Source organism: Danio rerio, chromosome 21 (genome assembly GCF_049306965.1).
Source record: "Danio rerio strain Tuebingen ecotype United States chromosome 21, GRCz12tu, whole genome shotgun sequence".
Taxonomy (NCBI): domain Eukaryota; kingdom Metazoa; phylum Chordata; class Actinopteri; order Cypriniformes; family Danionidae; genus Danio; species Danio rerio.
In genome coordinates, this window is record NC_133196.1 from 16,597,707 (window position 1) to 16,617,695 (window position 19,989).

Consider the following 19,989-nt stretch of genomic DNA (forward strand, 5'->3'; position numbering starts at 1 on the left):
CAAATATTGATTTTCATTCATTTCATTTAAAGGGATAGTTCACCAAAAAAAATCTTTCATTATTTATTCTGCCTTGGCTGTTTTGGTCTGATACAAAACAAGGTATTTTGAAGAATGCTGGAAACCTGTAAGCACTGATATCCACAGCTGGAAAAACAAATATTATGGAAGTCAATTGTTTCAAGTTTTCAACATTCTTCAAAACATCATCTTCTCTGTTTTAAAAGGATAGTTAACCTAAAAACATGACAATTCTTTCATCATTTACTCTCCGTTGACTCTTTTTGTGCTGATACAAAAGAAGATATTTTGAAGAATGCTGGAAACCTGTTAGCAATGACATCCTTAGTCGGAAAAACAAAAAATATGCAAGTCAATGGTTACAAGTTTTCAACATTCTAAAAGATCTTCTACTGTATTCAAAAGAACTAAAAAACTCAACCTTGTTTGGAACAAGTGTGTGTAAAAGATAACAGTAGTTTCATTTTAGGTGAACTACCCTTTAACAATAAATGAAAACATTGCATGGATAAGACTTGATTTTATTAAAAAATATAGCCATTAAAGCTATGTTTAAACCTAATATTATAACTAGGGGATTGTTTGAAATTTTGTAGGCATCAAAAAGTCAGACTATATTAGCAGGATATATGTTAGGTCAACTTTTAAAACAAACTCTATTTAACGATAAGAGTACAAATCTACACAAATGTACTATATATTGGATTCATTTGATTTACCTATGCATGTTTATTTTATCGCATATGTGGATCATTTGGTAGTATTTTAAAAAACTTACCAGCAAAAGCTATTTGATCCTGAAGCAAGAAATACTATGAGAAAATGCTAAATGCTGAACTAGAGAGGTGGGAGATTTTAAGTCAAAAAACTGTATTTACAGCACTGCAAAATAAGCATTTTTAAAACAACATTTTTCTATTTGTTTTACTCTAAACGTGTCATCTGCTAGCAGACAGCAAATTTGCATTTTTATTTATCCTTTATTTTAGTCGGTCATCGTTTATTCGTCCAAACCTGTTTGAGCTTCTTCCTTCTGTTTAACACAAGATACACTGAAGCCAACATTCTTCAGAATATATTATTTTGTGTTCAACAGAAGTAAGAAATTCATAAAAGTTTAGAACCACTTCACTGTGAGTAACATTTCTGAGCGAACAATTCCTTTAGGAAACATTCTAGGTATATATGGTGGTTAGATGGTCAATGCTGAGAAACGCACACACACAGAAACAAACCTCAGGTGCAGCAGTAGTTTCCTCAGTGCGCTTGACCTCAGCCTCTGGCCCTCGCAGAGTCTGCAGGAAGAGGGCAGCTTTCCTCTTGCGCTCAGCCTGAAGCTGCCTCTCTTTGGACTCTTTGGAAGCCTGGGCCAGTTTCTCCCTCGCTGCTGCTGCTAACCGATCCTCAAGCTTCTGTTTGGCTGGAAAAGAAAAAGAAAAGAAAGGTCAGACTCGCACACATTCGTCTTGATTCACACCATCTGCTCTGACAGCTAAAAGCATGGGCAAGCGAGATTGCGTGCAAAAGTGTGTTGTGTTTTTGCAGCTAAGCAAACACAAAATGTTTCTAGATGAGGTCGCTCGTGACTTACCTGGTTTTGTAAACCAGAGTGGCTCATAAAAACTGCATAGGGCTTAAAAAGCTACAAGCTAACAATGCGTTGCATTTTAATGTTTCGCATCTAGCACAACAAAACCACCCCATTTGACAGTGTTAAAAGCTGCCTGGCTTTTGACTTTATACCAGTCAACAGCATCTCAATTTAGCAAGTTTGAGTAGGCAGTGTACTCAAGTATAATTTTTTCAGGTTTTTTTCATGGGAACAGTGATAACAAAAGGAAAAGGGGGAAAAAAACAAGTCATTATATTATACAAGAATAAGAAGAGCGCTCTGTCAGCGTCCACACTAAAAATAGGCCCCCTGCCATGGACAATCACATACAACTCGAGAACAAACACAACTAGTGAGAGAACAGAGCCTTCTTCTTCATTACGTCAACGGGAGGGAGATAATAAGTTGTGTATAATAAGAAAGAAACTTGTCCCTCAATCAGCAAAGCTCTTTCTCACAAGTGTTTTGGCATTACTATATTTGACTTGAAAGAAAAAAACAAATCTTGCAGCCTTGACATCCCGTTACGATTTAACTTAATCCCCTGTGAGTGTACGGCACTGCGCCCTTGACCTAATGAGGGGGTTTAGGGAAAAACTGCAATCGAATGAAAACCAGCAACTCATAAAGCACTTTCCGATGTCGCAGAATCACTGAAACTAAAAACTTAATTTTCGTTTTGTCCTGCAAACTAGTGAGTGGGCTTAATAAACCACCTGTAGAAAACACACTCTTTCATCTTTCTGTCATTTTAACAGAAACTTGCACCAGTTTTACACATTTACACTAGACATTTTCTTACAATCACTCAGCAAAGTCCACTCAATGAAAAAGAAGCACACTTCACACAGGTGAGGGTCTTGATAAACCACCTGTATAAACACTCTTCTTTCTCTATCTTTTCAAACTCTAGCACCTAACTCTCTGAGCACTAACAGTTCCTTTGTGTACAGTAATTGGCACTTCTTGTGTGTATTGCCTCTTCTTGTTGAATCACCGAATGCCTCTTCAATTTTAAGCTGTTTGGACAAAAGTATCTGCTAAATGACTACTTGTAAATGTAGACTATAGATGACATTTTTTCTATTCAAAATGAATAAAAACATATTTAAAGCATGAAATGACAATTTGTCTAAAATTAAATTCAATGTTTAACTTCAAATACCTGTATTTAAAGTAGGCAAACAATGTTTTGTGGAATACCCAATATAACCAATATAAATAACATTTTTAGCTATAATTCTGATAAAACAGAATTAATCCAACACACCTAGTAAATCCAGTATATATAGAGAAACTTGTTTCCATTTCCATAAAAAAAGACATTAAAATATTAAAAGAAAAGCTAACAAACTATACAATGTAGGACTGCACAATATATCATATCAACATTAATATTGCAATGTGTGCATCCGCAATAGTCACATCGCAATATATGTAATTTCAGTCTAAATTATAGCAGCTGAAGAATTGTATTTAATTACTGCATTAAAATGAAATTTATAGGAATTGTGCAAAAATAAAAAAGAAAGTGTTTGTCACTTATAATTTTTTGCCTTGTTTCTAGTCTAAATATCCATATCCATTCATTAATTTTCTTTTCGGCTTAGACCCTTTATTAATCAGGGGTCGCCACAGTGGAATGAACCGCCAACTTATCCAGCATATGTTTTAAGCTGTGGATGCCCTTCCAGTTGCAACCCAACACTGGGAAACACCCATACACTCTTAAATTCACACCATTACACTACGGCCAATTTGGTTTATTCAATTCACCTACTATATAGCGCATGCCTTTGGATTGTGGGGGAAACTGGAGCACTCAAAGGAAACCCATGTGAACATGGGAAGAACATGCAAACTCCTCACAGAAATGCCAACTGGCCAAGCTGGGACTCGAACCAGAGACCTTCTTGCTGTAAGGCGTGCTACCCACCACCATGACGCCCATAAAATTTCCATTTAGAGAAAAACTCTTACTTTACACTTATTTCTTCTAAGATTGAAAACGAAACAATATTTTTACTTGATCTAAGAAATTTTAGATATCTGGTCTATAAACAAGACAATTTTATTTGCATTGTAATCATTCAACTACTGTACCTTAATACTGTTTGGCTCCCCAGACAACCATTAAATATAGCGCTATTTAAATGCTCTTGTGAAAGTGTATTCATATCGCTATATTTATCGTAGAAAAGTAAAATATCACAATAACAATCCGATTTTTCCAATATTGTGTAGCACTATTACAATGTCTACATTGCAAGTAAATAATTGCTTTTTCCTTCAGTAGTACCAGCTAAAGCACACCAAAAAGTACAAAGTTAAAAATTTAGCATCATTTTGCCGTGTTTACATAATGACCTCAATCTTCAACACAGAATTAATCTATTTTCTATGATTGTTTTCAAACTGTCGATTAATTTACTTATGGGGGAAATGTCTATAAGAATAATACATGGCAGAAAACAGTCAAACTATTTGCCCTACAAACAATTTTATTTGACAATGTATACAAATAAAAAAAAATAAAACACAAGTTTGCAACATCATTCAGCATAAACTGCTTTAATGACAGTGAAAGTGTAAGAAAACTGAAATCTCAAGCCAATAAGTTTCCATCATTTACGACAGTAAAGAAAAAAGGTCAATAGACTCAGACTGGTTTAAAATGCATTAAAGTTGCAAACCAATCAAGTCACATGTAATTAATTTATTTATTATTGATCGCTCCTGTCTTTTCAAAGCACTCGTGCTTATCCCTAGATAAAAGACTGCAATAACTTTATACACGTGACAAAGCCTTTTCAATGCAACCCGCAGCACTTAACACCTGTAATTTGCTTGTGGAGCTTCTAAAAAGCAATGACTCCAGTCATTTTTTTCTGCGTTTTCCTGCAAATTTCCCCCTTCTCTCGCATAATTTCTCATCTGTACACTTCAGAAGTCAATGCGCAATTGAGGCGGCAAATCACATTTTGACAAAATCCAATAAGGCTTACCTTTTGAGGTTTGATTTTAAAATTACAATTTGCAAAGTAAACAGGTGAATGTGAAGAAAAACACAAAGGGCGTAAATACTTCATGTGCCCACATAACCACAAGAGACAGCAGAGAGACGAACCCAATAAAACTCACTCACAATCACGCAAATTCACTTCATTCAGTAAATAAACCGAAGGTAATAGATGGACACGTGAAAACAGACCAACCCTCGGCTGCATCTGTGATTCTTTAACAGTTCATCAATACAGATTATGTTCCTCCGGATGGGTCGATAGCTATGCAATCTAAAAGCTAGTTTGCCAGTGAGTGAGGCCTTCTTTGCTGCAGTGCCGTTTATTTCACTTCCTCGTGCAGTAAACTTCCTTTGGGCATCTGGTCTTATTACTGTAATTACCCCCATGTTCCAGGAGCATTACAGCTCGGCCGAAGTGTCTGCCATTTGCGCAGTCCGGTGTCAGTGATAAGCTTTAAACAAATTCACTTTTAATGGGAAACGAGAAAACTGATGCAAAAGCTGCATGTTACAACAAAATGTGCATCTCCAAACAAACGATTCACCACAAAATGAATATTTGTCATCATTTACTCACCCTTGTGTCATTCTAAACTCGTATGACATTCTGTCTTCTGAAGCATATGAAATATTGAATACCGCAGCTCAACCAATTTTGGTATAATGAAAGTAAATGAGCACTAGGGTTGTGGCATAAAAGCGGTCAATATGGTATATGTTCTATGTTACTTGGGTCAAAGACAAGATGTCCCGTTTTATGCATGAAATTTTATATATATATATATATTGATTTTATATACAGAGTTTAGCGTATATGAGTATTCCCCCTACAGATCACACTTTTAATTTAATATTAAAAAAATTATTTTAGTAATATATTGCGTATACATATACAGCATAAGTCTAAAGTATTAGCCTCCCAATTTCTGTTTATTGTTCTATTTCAATTTACTTAATGTGTTGAGATTTTTTCAACACATTTTAAACATAATAGTTTTAATAACTTTTTTATAATAACTGTATTTTTTTTTTTTATCTTTGCCATGATGACAGTAAATAATATTTTTCTAGATATTTCAAGGCACTTGAAAGACAGTAGTATTCAGCTTAAAGTGACATTTAAAGGTTTAACTAGGTTAATTAGGTTAACTAGGCAGGTTAGGGTAATTAGGCAAATCACTGTATAAATCATTGATGATTTGTTCTGTAGACGATCAAATTATATATAGCTTAAGAGGGCTAATTATTTTGACCTTAAAATGGCTTTATAAAAAGTAATTTCATTTAACTTTAAAACAAATAACACTATCCAGAAGAAAAAATATTAGCGGAAATACTGTAAAAAATGGCTCTGGTACACATCATCTGGGAATTATTTAAAACAAATAAAAAAAAATAATAAAATAAAAGGGGGGTTAATAATTCTAACTTTAGAACAACTGTACTTTAGACTAGTCAGTACCAAAGCCAAAATTAGAGCTAACCTAACAAATAATAAACTTATTATTTTATAAATATTTTATTTTACTATTTAATTTATTGATATTTATTTAATAAAATTTTATTTAACAGAAAAAAAATCAGGAGAAAAATACAAAATAGAAAATTTAGTTTAACATTTAGGTTTTTATTTTGCTATAACTTGCTTGACTTTAAAATGTATTATCTTTGTCTTGCTAAAGATGTTAGGTGACCAAACTATTATTCAAAAGGATATAACAGTTTAATAAAAATGGTTTTGTTAAAATGCATTAAAAACTACTGGCTATTTTTAAAATATTCACTTTCAAAAGGGGTTGTACTTATTAATGATAAGCAATTTACATATGAAGAACATTAAATGGATGTGAAGTGCCTGTGTGTAAGAAAATGTGTTTCAATAACATTTGCAAAAATAAAAATGTGACTTTATACATCAAAACATGTTTCAAGAGTTCCCACTTAGATATGCTTGGCACTTATAGCAGGTTTGGCATGCTGTCACGGGAGAGAACCCTGAGCTCAGAGATATTTGAGCCCAGGGCTCCCGCCCGGTCTAGAAGCATATCAGGAGAACCGAGATCAGGTAGGTCTCGATCGCTCCCCCTTTAGAAGGGGAGAAAAAGGAGGAGATGGGGTGGAAGGGGGGATTCTTCCAAAACGAAGATAGTGCAATAAGGAGAAAATGATCCATTTATATTAAGCTAGGATCATTCTGATTGGATTATTACTAATTACGGATGAGTGGCCAGCGGTGCACAATCATATCACGTGCTCCTCTCGAAATTAGTTTATGAAACTTCACTTGAACATTAAGTTTTATATATCACCTGTAAGCTGAATAAATAAGTTTTCATTGATGCACAATTTTTTTAAGATACTGGCCGAAGTAAAAACATGTAAGAAAAAAGAATACAAATGTAAACACTGAGAAAATAGTTTTAAATGCTGTCTCAATAAAGTGCTTAGCCATAATTGAGCAACAATTTAGTTTTGACATTTACAGTAGATTTAAAAAAAATATATCTTTATGGAACATGGACTCTACTTAACTTCCAAATGCATAAAAAATTATACATTTGAATGTACTTCTGGCTATTGCTTTTGCCCAAAATATAAGAAATATTAAATACATTTAAATTCACACATAATTCTAAAATAATGTCAAGCCATAAGAATTCAAATGTGCTTTGTGTAGTAAATTAAAGAAGCATATCAAGGTTTTTCTAACAATCTCAAATCAACAGTTTATTATTAAAAAAATAATAAAAATAAAAAATAAACTTATTTTCTGTTAAATGGAAGAAAGTGAACTATGAAGATCATCATATCAGAAAAATGATTCTGCAAAAACGCAACATGAATCCAGTGTGTTTAAAACTGTTCAAAACTATTTCCAGAGCATTCAAAGGATCAAGTAACACTGGAGTAATTACTGCTGAAATTTAATTTAGTTTCAATCAAATAAATGTAACTTTTTAATTGTAATGTTTCAAAATTACTTTTTTTCTAAATTAGCAAACAAATGTGAATACACGACAGTTTGAATTTCACATGATTTTAAAATGTTTTTTTACACAAAACTGATAATTATTCTACAAATTTACTTCAAATTTAATTGTCACAAACATAGTTCAGTTACTTTCTTTCTGTTGACCACAAAAGAAAATACTTTGAAAAATGCTGAAAACCAGTAAACAGTAAAGACTTTCACAGTATTTGTTTTTCCTACTATGGATTTTTTTTTCTCAGTATCTTCTTTTGAAAAACATTATGAAAAACATTTTAAAAACCACTTGAGGCAGAGTAAACAGTGAGTACATTTTTGTTTTTGGGTGAACTGTCTCTTTAATGGTAGTAAAGCTAGATTTTCAGAAGATTTTAGCCAAAATCATATTTAGAATTTCTCCCGCACACCTTCAGGTTTCCTGCACAGACACTGTCGGTATCTTTGATTGAGTGGTGTCCTTCTTGTTTTAACCGTGTGGAACACTCCCTCTTAATTACAGAGGACAGTTACTGCCGCCGGTGAGCACGGCCCGTATGGACAGATCTATTACATTACAAGCCTGGACCTCGCTGGAGTAATTTAATGCACTGTCAGTCATCGAGATGTGACGGCGATCAGATCAGCTCACTATTTTAAATCCTTAGGGGTCAAAAGAACAATGAAGGAGTGCAGCAAAAATCCGGTAACTCTCAGCTTTGTGCGATCATGATAAACCAGTTTGTTCCTCTATACTTTTTATCTTGTTAGTGTAAAAGACTGACTTTTAAGCGTTCTGGTCAGTGACATATTGCATGTGGGCTGCAAGAATTACAGTGAAGGAAATCAGCATTAGTTATTTTCATTACACTTCAACAAAATGACTCATCTCTTCGGTTTGAAGTATTTTTCTGAACACTTACAAAAGAACAGCCTTGAAAACGGCGGGCAAGGAATTATTTCAATTAGGATTCACTTACGAAACTTAACTTTTGAACTCTCCAGACATTGATTCAAAGCTAAAATATGCTAATACGGCTGGCATTTAAAATGATGGACAATAATCCAGAACAGAGCCTAGTGCCTTTAAAGGGACAGTTCAAAAACGAACAGTGTTCTTTCAAGCACATCGACATATTACATCATTCTGAAAAAATAGCTCTAGCCATTCGTTCTAGCCATGCCTTTCATTCCCATTCTTCATTTCCTCCTATTCCTTTCTATATCTATCCCTGTTGCTTCATACCAGCCTTCATTCTCAACTTCCTATTCATTGATGTTATTCCTTCCATCTCTCATTCCGATCTTTGTTTCTTGATCCTTCTTCCTAAACTTCATCTCTGCCTTCTTCCTGTCATTCATTTCTCTTTTATGTCCATTGTTCCTGCTTGTAATCCTTCACTCCAGTTCCTTTTCTTTTTCATTCATTCATGCCATCCTTATTTCTTTCATTCCATCTATTCCTATAGCTTCCCCTTTCTTTTCGTTATTTTATATTTCCTGCTCTTGTATTATGCTTGTACTTACCTCCCTTCTTTTTAGACTTTGTTTGTCCTTCCTTAGCTTTGTTCCCTCAAGTTTTTAACCTTTGCATTTCCTACCTTTCCTGTTGTCCATTGAGTGTTCCTTCTTCCTACCTGTTTGTAGCTTGTCCTTTGATTGTCCTCATTTTTATTTTTGTAATCCTTCCTTCCTTTCTTCCTTCCTTCTTTCCTTCCTTCCGTTCATTTCTTTTGAGAGTTAATTCTTTCTTCCTGTTGCTTGTCCTTTGTTTGAATCTATTTTATTAATTTTTATTTTTTATTATTTTATTTTTTTAATTTTTATTTGTCCATCATTGTCCTTTCTTCCTTCCCTGTTTATGTCTTGTAAGTGTTCATACTTTCTTCCAGTTGCTTGCCCTTTGATTGAATTTTTTCTTCATTGTTATCCTTTTATTGTATGTTCTTCCTTCCTTCCATCCCTACTTCCTTCCTTCCTTTCTTCATTTGTCATTTCGTCCTTCTCTGTTCATGTCTTTTCAGTGTTCATACTTTCTTCCAGTTGCTAGCCCTTAGATTAAATTTCTTTTCTTCATTGTTGCCCTGTTATTGTCTGTCATTCCTTCCTTCCTTCCTTCCTTCCTTCCTTCCTTCCTTCCTTTCCTTCCTTCCTTCCTTCCTTCCTTTCCTTCCTTCCTTCCTTCCTTCCATGTCTTTTGAGTGCTCATACATCCAGTTGCTTGTCCTTTGATTGAATTTCTTTTCTTCATTGTTGTCCTGTTATTGTCTGTCGTTCATTTGTTCATTCGTTTGTTCATTCCCTCCTTCCTTCTATGTCTTTTAAGTGTTCATACTTCCAGTTGCTTGTCCTTTGATTGAACATCTTTTCTTCATTATTGTCCTTTTATTGTCCACCTGACCATCCTTCCTTGCCTCCTTCCACACCTCCATCCTTCCTTCCCTCATGTATTTTAAGAGTTCATTCTTTCTTCCTGCTGCTTGTCCTTTGATTTAATTTATTTTCTTCATTCTTCTTTAATTCCCTCCCTCCTTCCCTGTCCTTTGAGTGTTGTTCATACCTGTTTGTGGCTTGTCCTTTGAGTATCATTTTTAAACCATTTAAGTTTTAGCTAATCTTCATACTTCAAACTTCAACAAACAACGAGTGCCTTTAAAAAGTCATTTTTAAAGCACCACAGTGGTTTGGCGAACAAGTAGATAAAAACATAGCATGACATTCATCGGGTGTGAATTATACTTTTAATGAATCACTTCACGTACCTTGTTTGGCCTCCAGCTCTTCCTGTGACAGGACTGGCTTCTTCTCCTCAGCCAGTGGAGGTTGAGGAACCTCTCTTGGCGCCTCAAGCAATCCAATGGCCAGCTCCATTCCCTCCAGCACATCCCCCTTAATCGCATCCTCATCAGAGTCATCATCCAGCCTCACACGGTTCTTCTCCAAAGGCAGAAGATCGTTTTCTTTTGACTTAATAGCGAAGCAGATGGGTGCAAAGGACGCTGGCAAGAGGACAGATTTAATTTAGTAACATCGTTAACCTTTCACAATTAGCACAAATCTACTGCACAGTTACTGTCATTATGGTCAAAAACATGATCGTTACAGTCAAGCCTGATAGATAATCTAAATTTACATTGTTGGTTATACAGAAGTCCTCTCACCATTTTTTAAATTCTGGGTGAAATGGTCTTCACACAACAGCATTAATTAACTGACAGAGACATGGAACTGCATCGTTATGTGGGTGAATGAGGGCACCCTGAAATGTCAATGTGGCTGACAAGGATGTTCTGAGGTCAGGTGGTGGGGGCTCGATCATGGAGCATAGAGTTGCCTTACCTTTAATGAGCTTGCCCTCGTCCTGCTGCTTGTCAGAAGAGTTTTCTGCGCTGTCCCCCCCACTGCCATACAGCAGAGAACCCTGTGAGACCGGGACGACAGGAAGAGAGAAAGAGACAGAGGAGAGAGACACAAAGTTACTTTACTTTGCAGACATAGGTTAAGGATGAGAATCTTGAGCTCTCAGTTTTCAGACAAAGACTCTCTCAAGAGCCTGACAGTATTTTAAAGGACTTCCTTTGTACCGAATATGTGGTTATTCTGAGCCAGTAATTCCACTATACTGTTCACAGGTGACGATGAAGAGCCATGGGGGAAATAGAAAGAGTATAAGAGAGAACCATATCATCTTTTAAAAGGTATATGTGTAATATATAACGTTGAAGTCCTTTATCGGTCCCCTTTCTCTGCCTTATTTTTTCTTTTCTGTCCAATTTACTTGGTTTCTTTTTCTGGTTTGTTTCCTCCTCTTTCCTACTGTTTTCTTTACATTTAATGATTTTGCAGTCATGTACAACTTAAAAATGAGGACAATAGAAGTAATTAAAGAAAAGAAAGAAATGCAACATAAGTATTTAAACATATACGGTTGAAGTCAAAATTATTAGCCGCCTTTTGAACTTTTTTTTTTTTTCTTTTTTTAAATATTTCCCAAATGATGTTTAACAGAGCAAGGACATTTTCACAGTATGTCTGATAATATTTTTTCTTCTGGAGAAAAACTTATTTGTTTTATTTCGGCTAGAATAAAAGCTGTTTTTAATAATAAAAAAAACATTTTAGGGACAAAATTTATTATTAATATTAGCCCCTTTAAGCATTTTTTTCGATTGTCCACAGAACAAACCATCATTATACATCATTATAACTAGTCTAATTATCCTAAGCTACCCAGTTAACCTAATTTACATAGTTAAGCCTTTAACCTGTATAGAAGTGTCTTGAAGATATTAAGTAAAATAATATTGACTGTCTTCATGGCAAAGATAAAATAAATCAGTTATTGGAAATGAGCTATTAAAACTATTATGTGTAAAAATGTGTTGAAAAGGTCTTCTCTCCGTTAAACAGAAGAAAAATTAAACAGGGGGGCTAATAATTTTGACTTCAACTGTATATGACAAGACATTACTTTAAGTAACAACTTCCACTATTATCTCCTGGATTATTACCTGCCTATGAATAAGATATTGGCTTTTTACTAGTACCTACAACATATGATCTTATTTTGCATCCCTAATCCTACCCAATACTAAACCCAATAGACTGATTTCATGCTGCCGCCATTTTAAAAATTAAATCGAGGTTGCAGTGGGAAGAAACCTGGAAGTATCACCTGAAGTGACACTGTGCGTTGTGTATCTTGCTGAATATCTTATGAGCGAAGAGAAAGTGACACAAATTTATCAATTAACCACCTTCTGAGTGGCCCGAAGGTCTGTTCTGAATGGATGGTAAAAAAAAAAATAAAGTGATATCAGACCTCATTTACTTATTATTAAGTTAAGGGAAATGGCACTAGTTAGCAAATGTCATCTTCAGAGGTGGAAGGAGTACTGAAAAATCATACTCAAGTAAAAGTACCATTACTTGCCTAAAAATGTAGTGCAAGTACAGTAAAAGTATCTGTTGTAAATATTACTCAAAGTAGGAGTAAAAAGTAGCCCTTTTAAAAGTACTCATGAGTAGTGAGTAGTGAGTATTACGCTGCGAAAAGCTGATGCGCTTACATGTAATTTGTGGATGTGTGTAAACGTAACATTCTGTAGTGCATGTAGTTATTGCCTAGCAGGCATACAACGTCTTAGGACATTAATATTAGGTTAGATTTAGGTTGTGGTGTCAAGTGACCAAAATTCAATGTCTAGCCAGCATCTAAGGATAACATTATTTTGATGTCTAATAACAACGTTAAATAACATTGATATTTGGTTGATTTTAGGTTGTGTTAGAAAGTGACCAAAATCCAATGTCGTGCCAACATCTTAAACCAACATCCTATTGACATCAAATACTGATATTGATTTAGGACGTCTTCTTGGACACTTTTAATGCTTCCAAACAGTTTGCTGCATTTATAAATTGCGCATGTCTTGAGGTAGTTCATTATGAGGCGATTTACCTTCTATGTGTGATTTGATTGGACAGGAATCACAGAACTGATTTTTCTAATCCCCAAAGACAAGAAAAAATAAAGTAGTGACTGCAGGTTGAAGTAAGGTAGTGGAGTAACAGTACAGATACTGCACTAAAAATGTACTCAAGTAAAAGTACACATTTTTAAAACTGCTCAGTAAATTACAATTCCTGAGAAAAAGTTATTAATTACAGTAATTTGAGTATTTGTAATTAGTTACTTTACACCACTGGTCATCTTTCCCAAACACACGTTTTAAATACCTTTCATCATAATCAAGTTAATGAACTGATTCTTTCACTATATTAGATGGTCACACTTTATTTTGATGTACCGTTTGTTGAATTTAAGTTACATTGCGTCTTCATGCCAACTAATTCTCATTAGAGTATAAGTAGACTGTTAGGTTGGGGTTAGGGTTAGTGTAGGTTGACATATACTTGCAAAGTTTCTTATAGTCAGTTAAATGTCTGCTGAAAGAGCATATCAACAGATATTAAGCAGACAGTCTACTAATACTCAAATGGACCATCAAAATAAAGTGTTACCTATTAGACTTGTCACGATACAGAATTCTGGTAAAACTACCACCAATTTCCCGCTAACATTGAAGCACGGTTAAGCGCATTCTTAAACAGCGCTGATGACCTGAACTTATGACCTTCACAGCCAATCACAGTCATTTCTGTTGAGCACTGGTAAATACTATGTATGAACACTACTAATGCAAATTAGCTGTGTTTTAGAACAAACTCAACAGCGCTTAAATGTTAGCGGGAAATTCACATTTTTTAAATTTCATTACCAGGACAACACTATTACAGACTGCTACAGAGGACTGCAATGCTTTATCCCTCACCAGGTTACATAGGCTAAAGCAGGGAAGCGTCTCCACGATGTTTACCTGGTGCCATGAACTGAAGCCTGGGAGGACACTTAAGCGTATTACTCTTAAAGAGATTATAATTTAGTTTGATGCCTTATATGCTTTAAATTGTTTAAATTAAACTTAACTGAATTTGATGAAGTAATGTTACACCATATCTGCATTTAAAATTGTGGCAAAAGCAATGTTTACAGTGCTGATCCTATACTTTCGGGTTTCTTCCCACTGCAGCCTCGCTTTCGTTAAAAAAAAAAAAAAAAAAAAAAAAAACATGACACAAAACACATAGAACACAAAAATAATATTAAGCATAATACATTTTTAAAACGTACACTCTGCTAAAAAGACAGACTAAAATATGTTTGAATAGAGTGATTGATGGTACAGATTCTACATGTAGCTCATTCCATACACAGAGGATACTATTAACTATTAATATAAGAAAACTAGAAGTTTATTGAGCTAAAAGTCTTAGTTATCGGATTGTTATTAGCGAGAAATTGTGTGACTACTTTCCTTCAATAGTTTAAATTCACAAACCAAAAAATAAATAAATAAATAAATAATAGAGAAACGAATCATCTTTTATTCACAGCAAGTGAATAAAGGTGCAGAAACAACTAAAATTAAGCCTTGCTTGGAAGCAATTATTTCTGCAATTACGTTTGATGCCACAGGAATTGCTTCACCTTTAAACGATGAAGAAAAGAAATGAGAATTTCCCTCATGCTATATGTATTCTGAACCTAGCTCTGCTGGGATGAGATGCAGGGTTTGAGTATCTCTCTGGGAGCTTCGCTGATGGACGAGTATAATCTCAGCAACGTTCTGCGGCTCGGAAAATCACGACAAGCTTCTTCACGGTCATGCGGTGTGAGAGTAACACAGGCCTGATGCTCTCATTTATCAACCATCTGCCAGCCGAAAGCATGCTCAAAATGTCTAATTCCATCTCGATCGACATGGAAGACTGGACTCCATACTGTGAGGTGGTGAAAAACTTTACACATTAATGAGGTACAGTGTTTCCACACTAATGAGATGTTTTCTTTACACTGACCCCAAAAAAAAAATCTTTGTGCTTTTTTGTTTGAATCAGCGGAAGAGTACAAATAAATATTCTATACTGCTGTACGCTAATAGGCATTGCCACTAATAATAAAGAGAATCACATATGCTGGGTTAATGCCAGATAATTTGGCTGTCGGGTTTTTAATGTAAGAAGAATATAAAAAATTACAGACTGAGAGGACAAAAGAGAGTGGGATTCGGAAAGTTTAGTGTCCCTAATGGAAGTTTTCAATATTTTACAGCTCTATTAAAGAAGTGTCTGTAGATCCTCAGTGTAGCCCTGGGTAAGATGAAGGGTCAGAGGGACATGAAACCCAGTTAAGGAACACTCGCCCAAAAATGAAAGACAAGATGAAGGAATTAAAGCAGGAGATTGGATCTGTGACCAGACACTCGATAAAAAAGTGAAAAGAGACACTGTGTGGGAAAGACAGACACTATGAGGAGAGAGAATACTTCAATGTTGCCTGTGCTGCGTTGAGTAAGTTACTTCAAAGTTTTTAATAAAAATTATATTTTTATTAATTTTCTAAGTTCTTAGTCAAAATGTAATTTAATTACTCAAAAATGAACTGAATTACTTGACTCAATACTACTTAAAATCCATATAGAAAACTAATTAATTACAGTAGCTCATTACTTTGGAACTAATTACACCAAACTCTGACTCTAAAACTCTTCTAGACCCAGTTGTTACATGCCAACACGTATTTATGTATTTCTTTTTGTGTGTCTCATTGTGTTTTTCTTGCTACCACTCCAGTTCACTTCATTACTTGTCCTGCCTACTGATTTCCCTGGTCGGCTGTTTTACTGTTCAATGCTGCAACCAATCCCGTTACTGCTTCATCCTGAATGGTTCCTGCTCTATAACTCCATACCATTTTTAGCCAATCCCCTCATGCCACCTCTCCTTTAAAAACTCTTCACCCCAGCAGTTTGACAATCTTTTGGCTCACTTTGACGGTTTGCATTTGTGCTTTTTGCTAGTATTTTTAATAGTTTAATAAATTAATATCACTAATCGTTAATCAATAGCTTATTTAATTTACACTTTGTTGTTGTTTGAATAATTTTTTGATGTATTCTTACCCTCTTGTTACCATTCCTTTCTCACCCTCGTGTTTGTCACTAAGGTTAAAAAGGCTGGTATGTAAGTAAGTCTTGTGACATACATCTCAACACGTAATTTTACTACTGTCTTGAGAAGAGGGTGTGCACCAACACTTCGTTTTGAGGTTAAATTGTTAGTTAGTGTAGATTAGGTAGGACATTTTTCCATAGTTTTTGTTTACCAGATTAGATTATAGAAGAATATTTTTAAATATTAGTAAGACTGTTTGGGTTTTGATTGGTTCTTTTCTTTAGCGCCACATATAGCCTTTCTAAAAACCTAGTTTCGTTTATTGTTTTTAAAATTGTACATAGTGTAAATAATTCACTCACTGTTTTACCATAACCACTTGTTAATAAATCACTTTTATTTGTGCGCAAGTTATTGTCGTCTATTCTTACTTCGGAGCACATTTTTCATTTTTTAACCAAATCCTCAGTCCAAGTGTGCAAACCCACTCCCCTATACCCAGAGGTTGTAACACTGATGATAATAATAATAATAATAATAATAATAATAATAATAATAGTTAAATAAAATAAGACTTTATTCTAGTACCAGTTGGGACATCTAAAATAAAATAAAATAAAATAAAATAAAATAAAAAATGAAAAATAAAAACTCCAACCAAGTGTTGAAATTCTAGTACCAGTTTCAAAAATCTATAATAAATATAAATAAAATAAAGACTCCAAACAAGCTTTGAAATTATTGCACCAGTTCTAAAATCTAAAATGAAATAAAATATGAAGAGTAAAAAATATTATATGTGAAATCACTTAGAAACTTGATTAAGTAGAATTGGAAAGAAAACCACTCAACTCCTTACTATTCCCATCACTATACTACCTAGAGGAGAAAACTGCTCTGAATTACAAGCGCTTTCCTAAGCAGTCTGTTTGTTTCTGCCTGTTTGCTCTGCTTCAGTGTGCTTCAGTTTCCAGAGAATGCGTTGTTAAAGACCTTTGTTGTCCACTTACATCACCAAATAAATATCAAATGAACATTAATAACAAATCAAGAGTTGTTATATATTCTCCCCCTCTGAGCGACATTTCTTCTTCGGTCTTGGGTTTCCCTAAACACGTTCTTCCCTGTCGAGATGGTGTCATACTGAATGTCTTCATCCACTCATAGAAAAGCAGTAATCCCTTAATCCTGTTTATGGGTAAAGTCAGCAGAAGAAACATATGCTGATGGACCATGCCATGTGGAAGTATAGCTCTAGAATAGCAAAACATGGATGAGCAATGTGACTATGGGAGAGTTAGAATACATAGAGCAAGACTGTAAGCGTTACTCAGGAAGGATTACATAGAGATATGGGATGCTATGAGAAAAAAAAAAAACGAAAACGATTTCCGTTAACTCTAACTGAATATGTTGCACCTATAATCAAATTCACTCTTTAGCTGATATTGATAAATCAGTCTCATTCGCTAATACAATTCTTCACTTCACACAATGAACTACATCTCAGAATATTTTCACATTTCAGCCCTAATCCCCCTGATGCCACAGATAGCTTTTACATTGCATTAATTGGTTCTGAACACTGATATGCTTGCAACATCAGCTCAGCTCCACCATGAATACTACAAAAATATTAAATGGAAGTAAAAGAGAGAGAGACTCTTATATGAAAAATACAAACTTCCAAGCAAGAATGTGAAGGTTTTCTGTTAAAGTTTTTAGTTTGTTCACTTGGTTATCACTGAAAAAAACAATTTTGGCTTTTGTTACCCTTCCAAGGTGAAGCTTTGAAAATCACAACATAAAAATGTAAATTACTTGAAAAAGATGCACAACAAATGCTGCTTACAATCCTTGTTTGTATCAATAGGTGCACGCCACCATTCAAAACACCATTCATTGTTTTAATTCACAATATTAGATGGAATGGTCAGAAATGGTCTATATTTAGTGTAAACAAAACACCCATGAGGAAACTTGACACAGAGAAACATTTAAACCCCACTGTCAACTGGTGTTTCGAAAGTGTTATTGTCAGAGCAACACAAACGCAGAAGTATAAATGTACATATCACCATTCAAAACATTTTAAATGTAAATAAATTCACAATATTAGATGAAAAGATTAGAAATGGTCCATATTTACAGTGTAAACAAAACACCCACAAAGAAACTCAACACAGAGAAACATATAAACCCCACTGTCAACTAGAGTTTCGGAAATGTTACTGTCTGAGCAACACAAATGCGGAAGTATAAATTCAGAAACATTTTAACATAAATAATTTCACAATATTAGATAGAAAGACTGGAAACAATCCATCCGCCATCCTCGCCTAAAAGAAATCAGCAAAGTGCACAAAAGAGATGGAATAAAACAACAGGTGTAAATGGTAATGTGTCTCCCATGTCTACTTATGATCCAATCGACCAAAACTTCCAGCTGACTGAATTACATTTCAGTTTATTTTCTGAGCTACATGAAACATGACAAAATGATGTGATAAAAAAGGAAAGTTGCGGCAAATTACATGCTGTAGGAAAATGTGTTTGCAGCCTAGTTTACTACATCTGTCTTACATCCAAAAGTGCGAGCTGCTCAACTAATGCATATTCTAACTAGTCAAGCAAAGGAAAAATAAAAGCGTTTGGTCCATTTGGACTGGTACCCTGCAAATCATTTCCAAATGTCATTTGAGTAAGGTAAATTAAACCAGAGTCTAATTTCCGACTTTAAATTAGAGCAGGGTGATTAATCTAATTCAGGGATTGTCATGCGCATTATGTTAGTAAAGCTGGTTCTAGAAAACCTCCAGCATGTGCACTCAGGTTGAGTGGAATTTACTTTACAGAGTCCTAAGGCTAATTTATACTTCTGCTTCGAGTGCAAGTGGATGGATACTTTTGTTTTGGGTTCACTCAGAAATATATAAAGGCCACTACCAACTAGCTTTCGGAAAGTGTTATTACCAGAGCAGCACAAACAGAACCCAGATGTATAAATGTCGGTGCATAAAAGAAGTATAATCCAGTTTTTAGATTACTGATTAACACTGCATTAATCACTCTGACATTGCATTCATTTTAATCGGTCAATAATGACATTGAGAAAATCCTACTGCTATAAAGACAGTCGTTTGAGTCACATCTCAATTAAGTCTTAAGTTCCGTGTTGTAGATGCAGCATGTGAAATTACTATATATAGTAACATTGTTTAATAGTCAAGCTGAATCCATAGAAGCAGTTACATATTCTTTTTATAATGCAAACCTATGGAGATTTTTATGTTTTTTTCTTTTTTTTGTAGGCATTTAGACTATCAATAAGAGCACCCTCTGGCTTTCATTGGAGATTTACTACAGATCACACCATAGTTCCCTGATGAGATGTGCATGACAACCTTTGCTCAATCACATTTGTAATTTCAATTTGATTAAACGCCCTGCCCTACTCTAAAACTAAAAAATTCTAGGGCATTCTAACTCAGACATTAATTTCCATGCAAACCAAACTAAACTCAGACTGAAAACTTGTATTGCAAGTACAATGTATACAAAATAGCTTTTGCAACAAGCTGGTAGGATTTCTATAAAAGTTCACTAGACAGAGAGCACAGAAAATGTCAATAACAACAAGTTTTTAGACAACAAAAGTAGATTCCTTACCCCTAAAAAGTTAGAAGTAAAAGCAAAGTGTTTTCCATATAGAGAAAAATGAACTATAAAGAAAACAAAAGAAACATCCACACTAATATCCTGCTTTAAAAAAAGCTAGTGACTTCTTCAGAGGTGCTGTCCCTATTCTATTAATGAATTAGTCTAAATGAGCAGAGGTTTTTGTACAGTAGG

General features: G+C 34.6%; 1 protein-coding gene across 2 annotated transcripts in view; it reads right to left on the reverse strand.

Moving 5' to 3' along the window:
- sfswap (splicing factor SWAP) overlaps window positions 1-19,989 on the reverse strand; it is a 157,202-nt gene that overhangs the window by 64,768 nt on the left and 72,445 nt on the right. For both annotated transcript variants that reach the window (NM_201168.2, XM_009295295.5), the window contains exons 11-13: window positions 10,960-11,041; window positions 10,383-10,619; window positions 1,257-1,441 (exon numbers count right to left, since the gene is read on the reverse strand). In NM_201168.2, the coding sequence (NP_957462.2) occupies window positions 1,257-1,441; window positions 10,383-10,619; window positions 10,960-11,041 (504 nt within the window). The remainder of the gene's footprint in view (window positions 1-1,256; window positions 1,442-10,382; window positions 10,620-10,959; window positions 11,042-19,989) is intronic.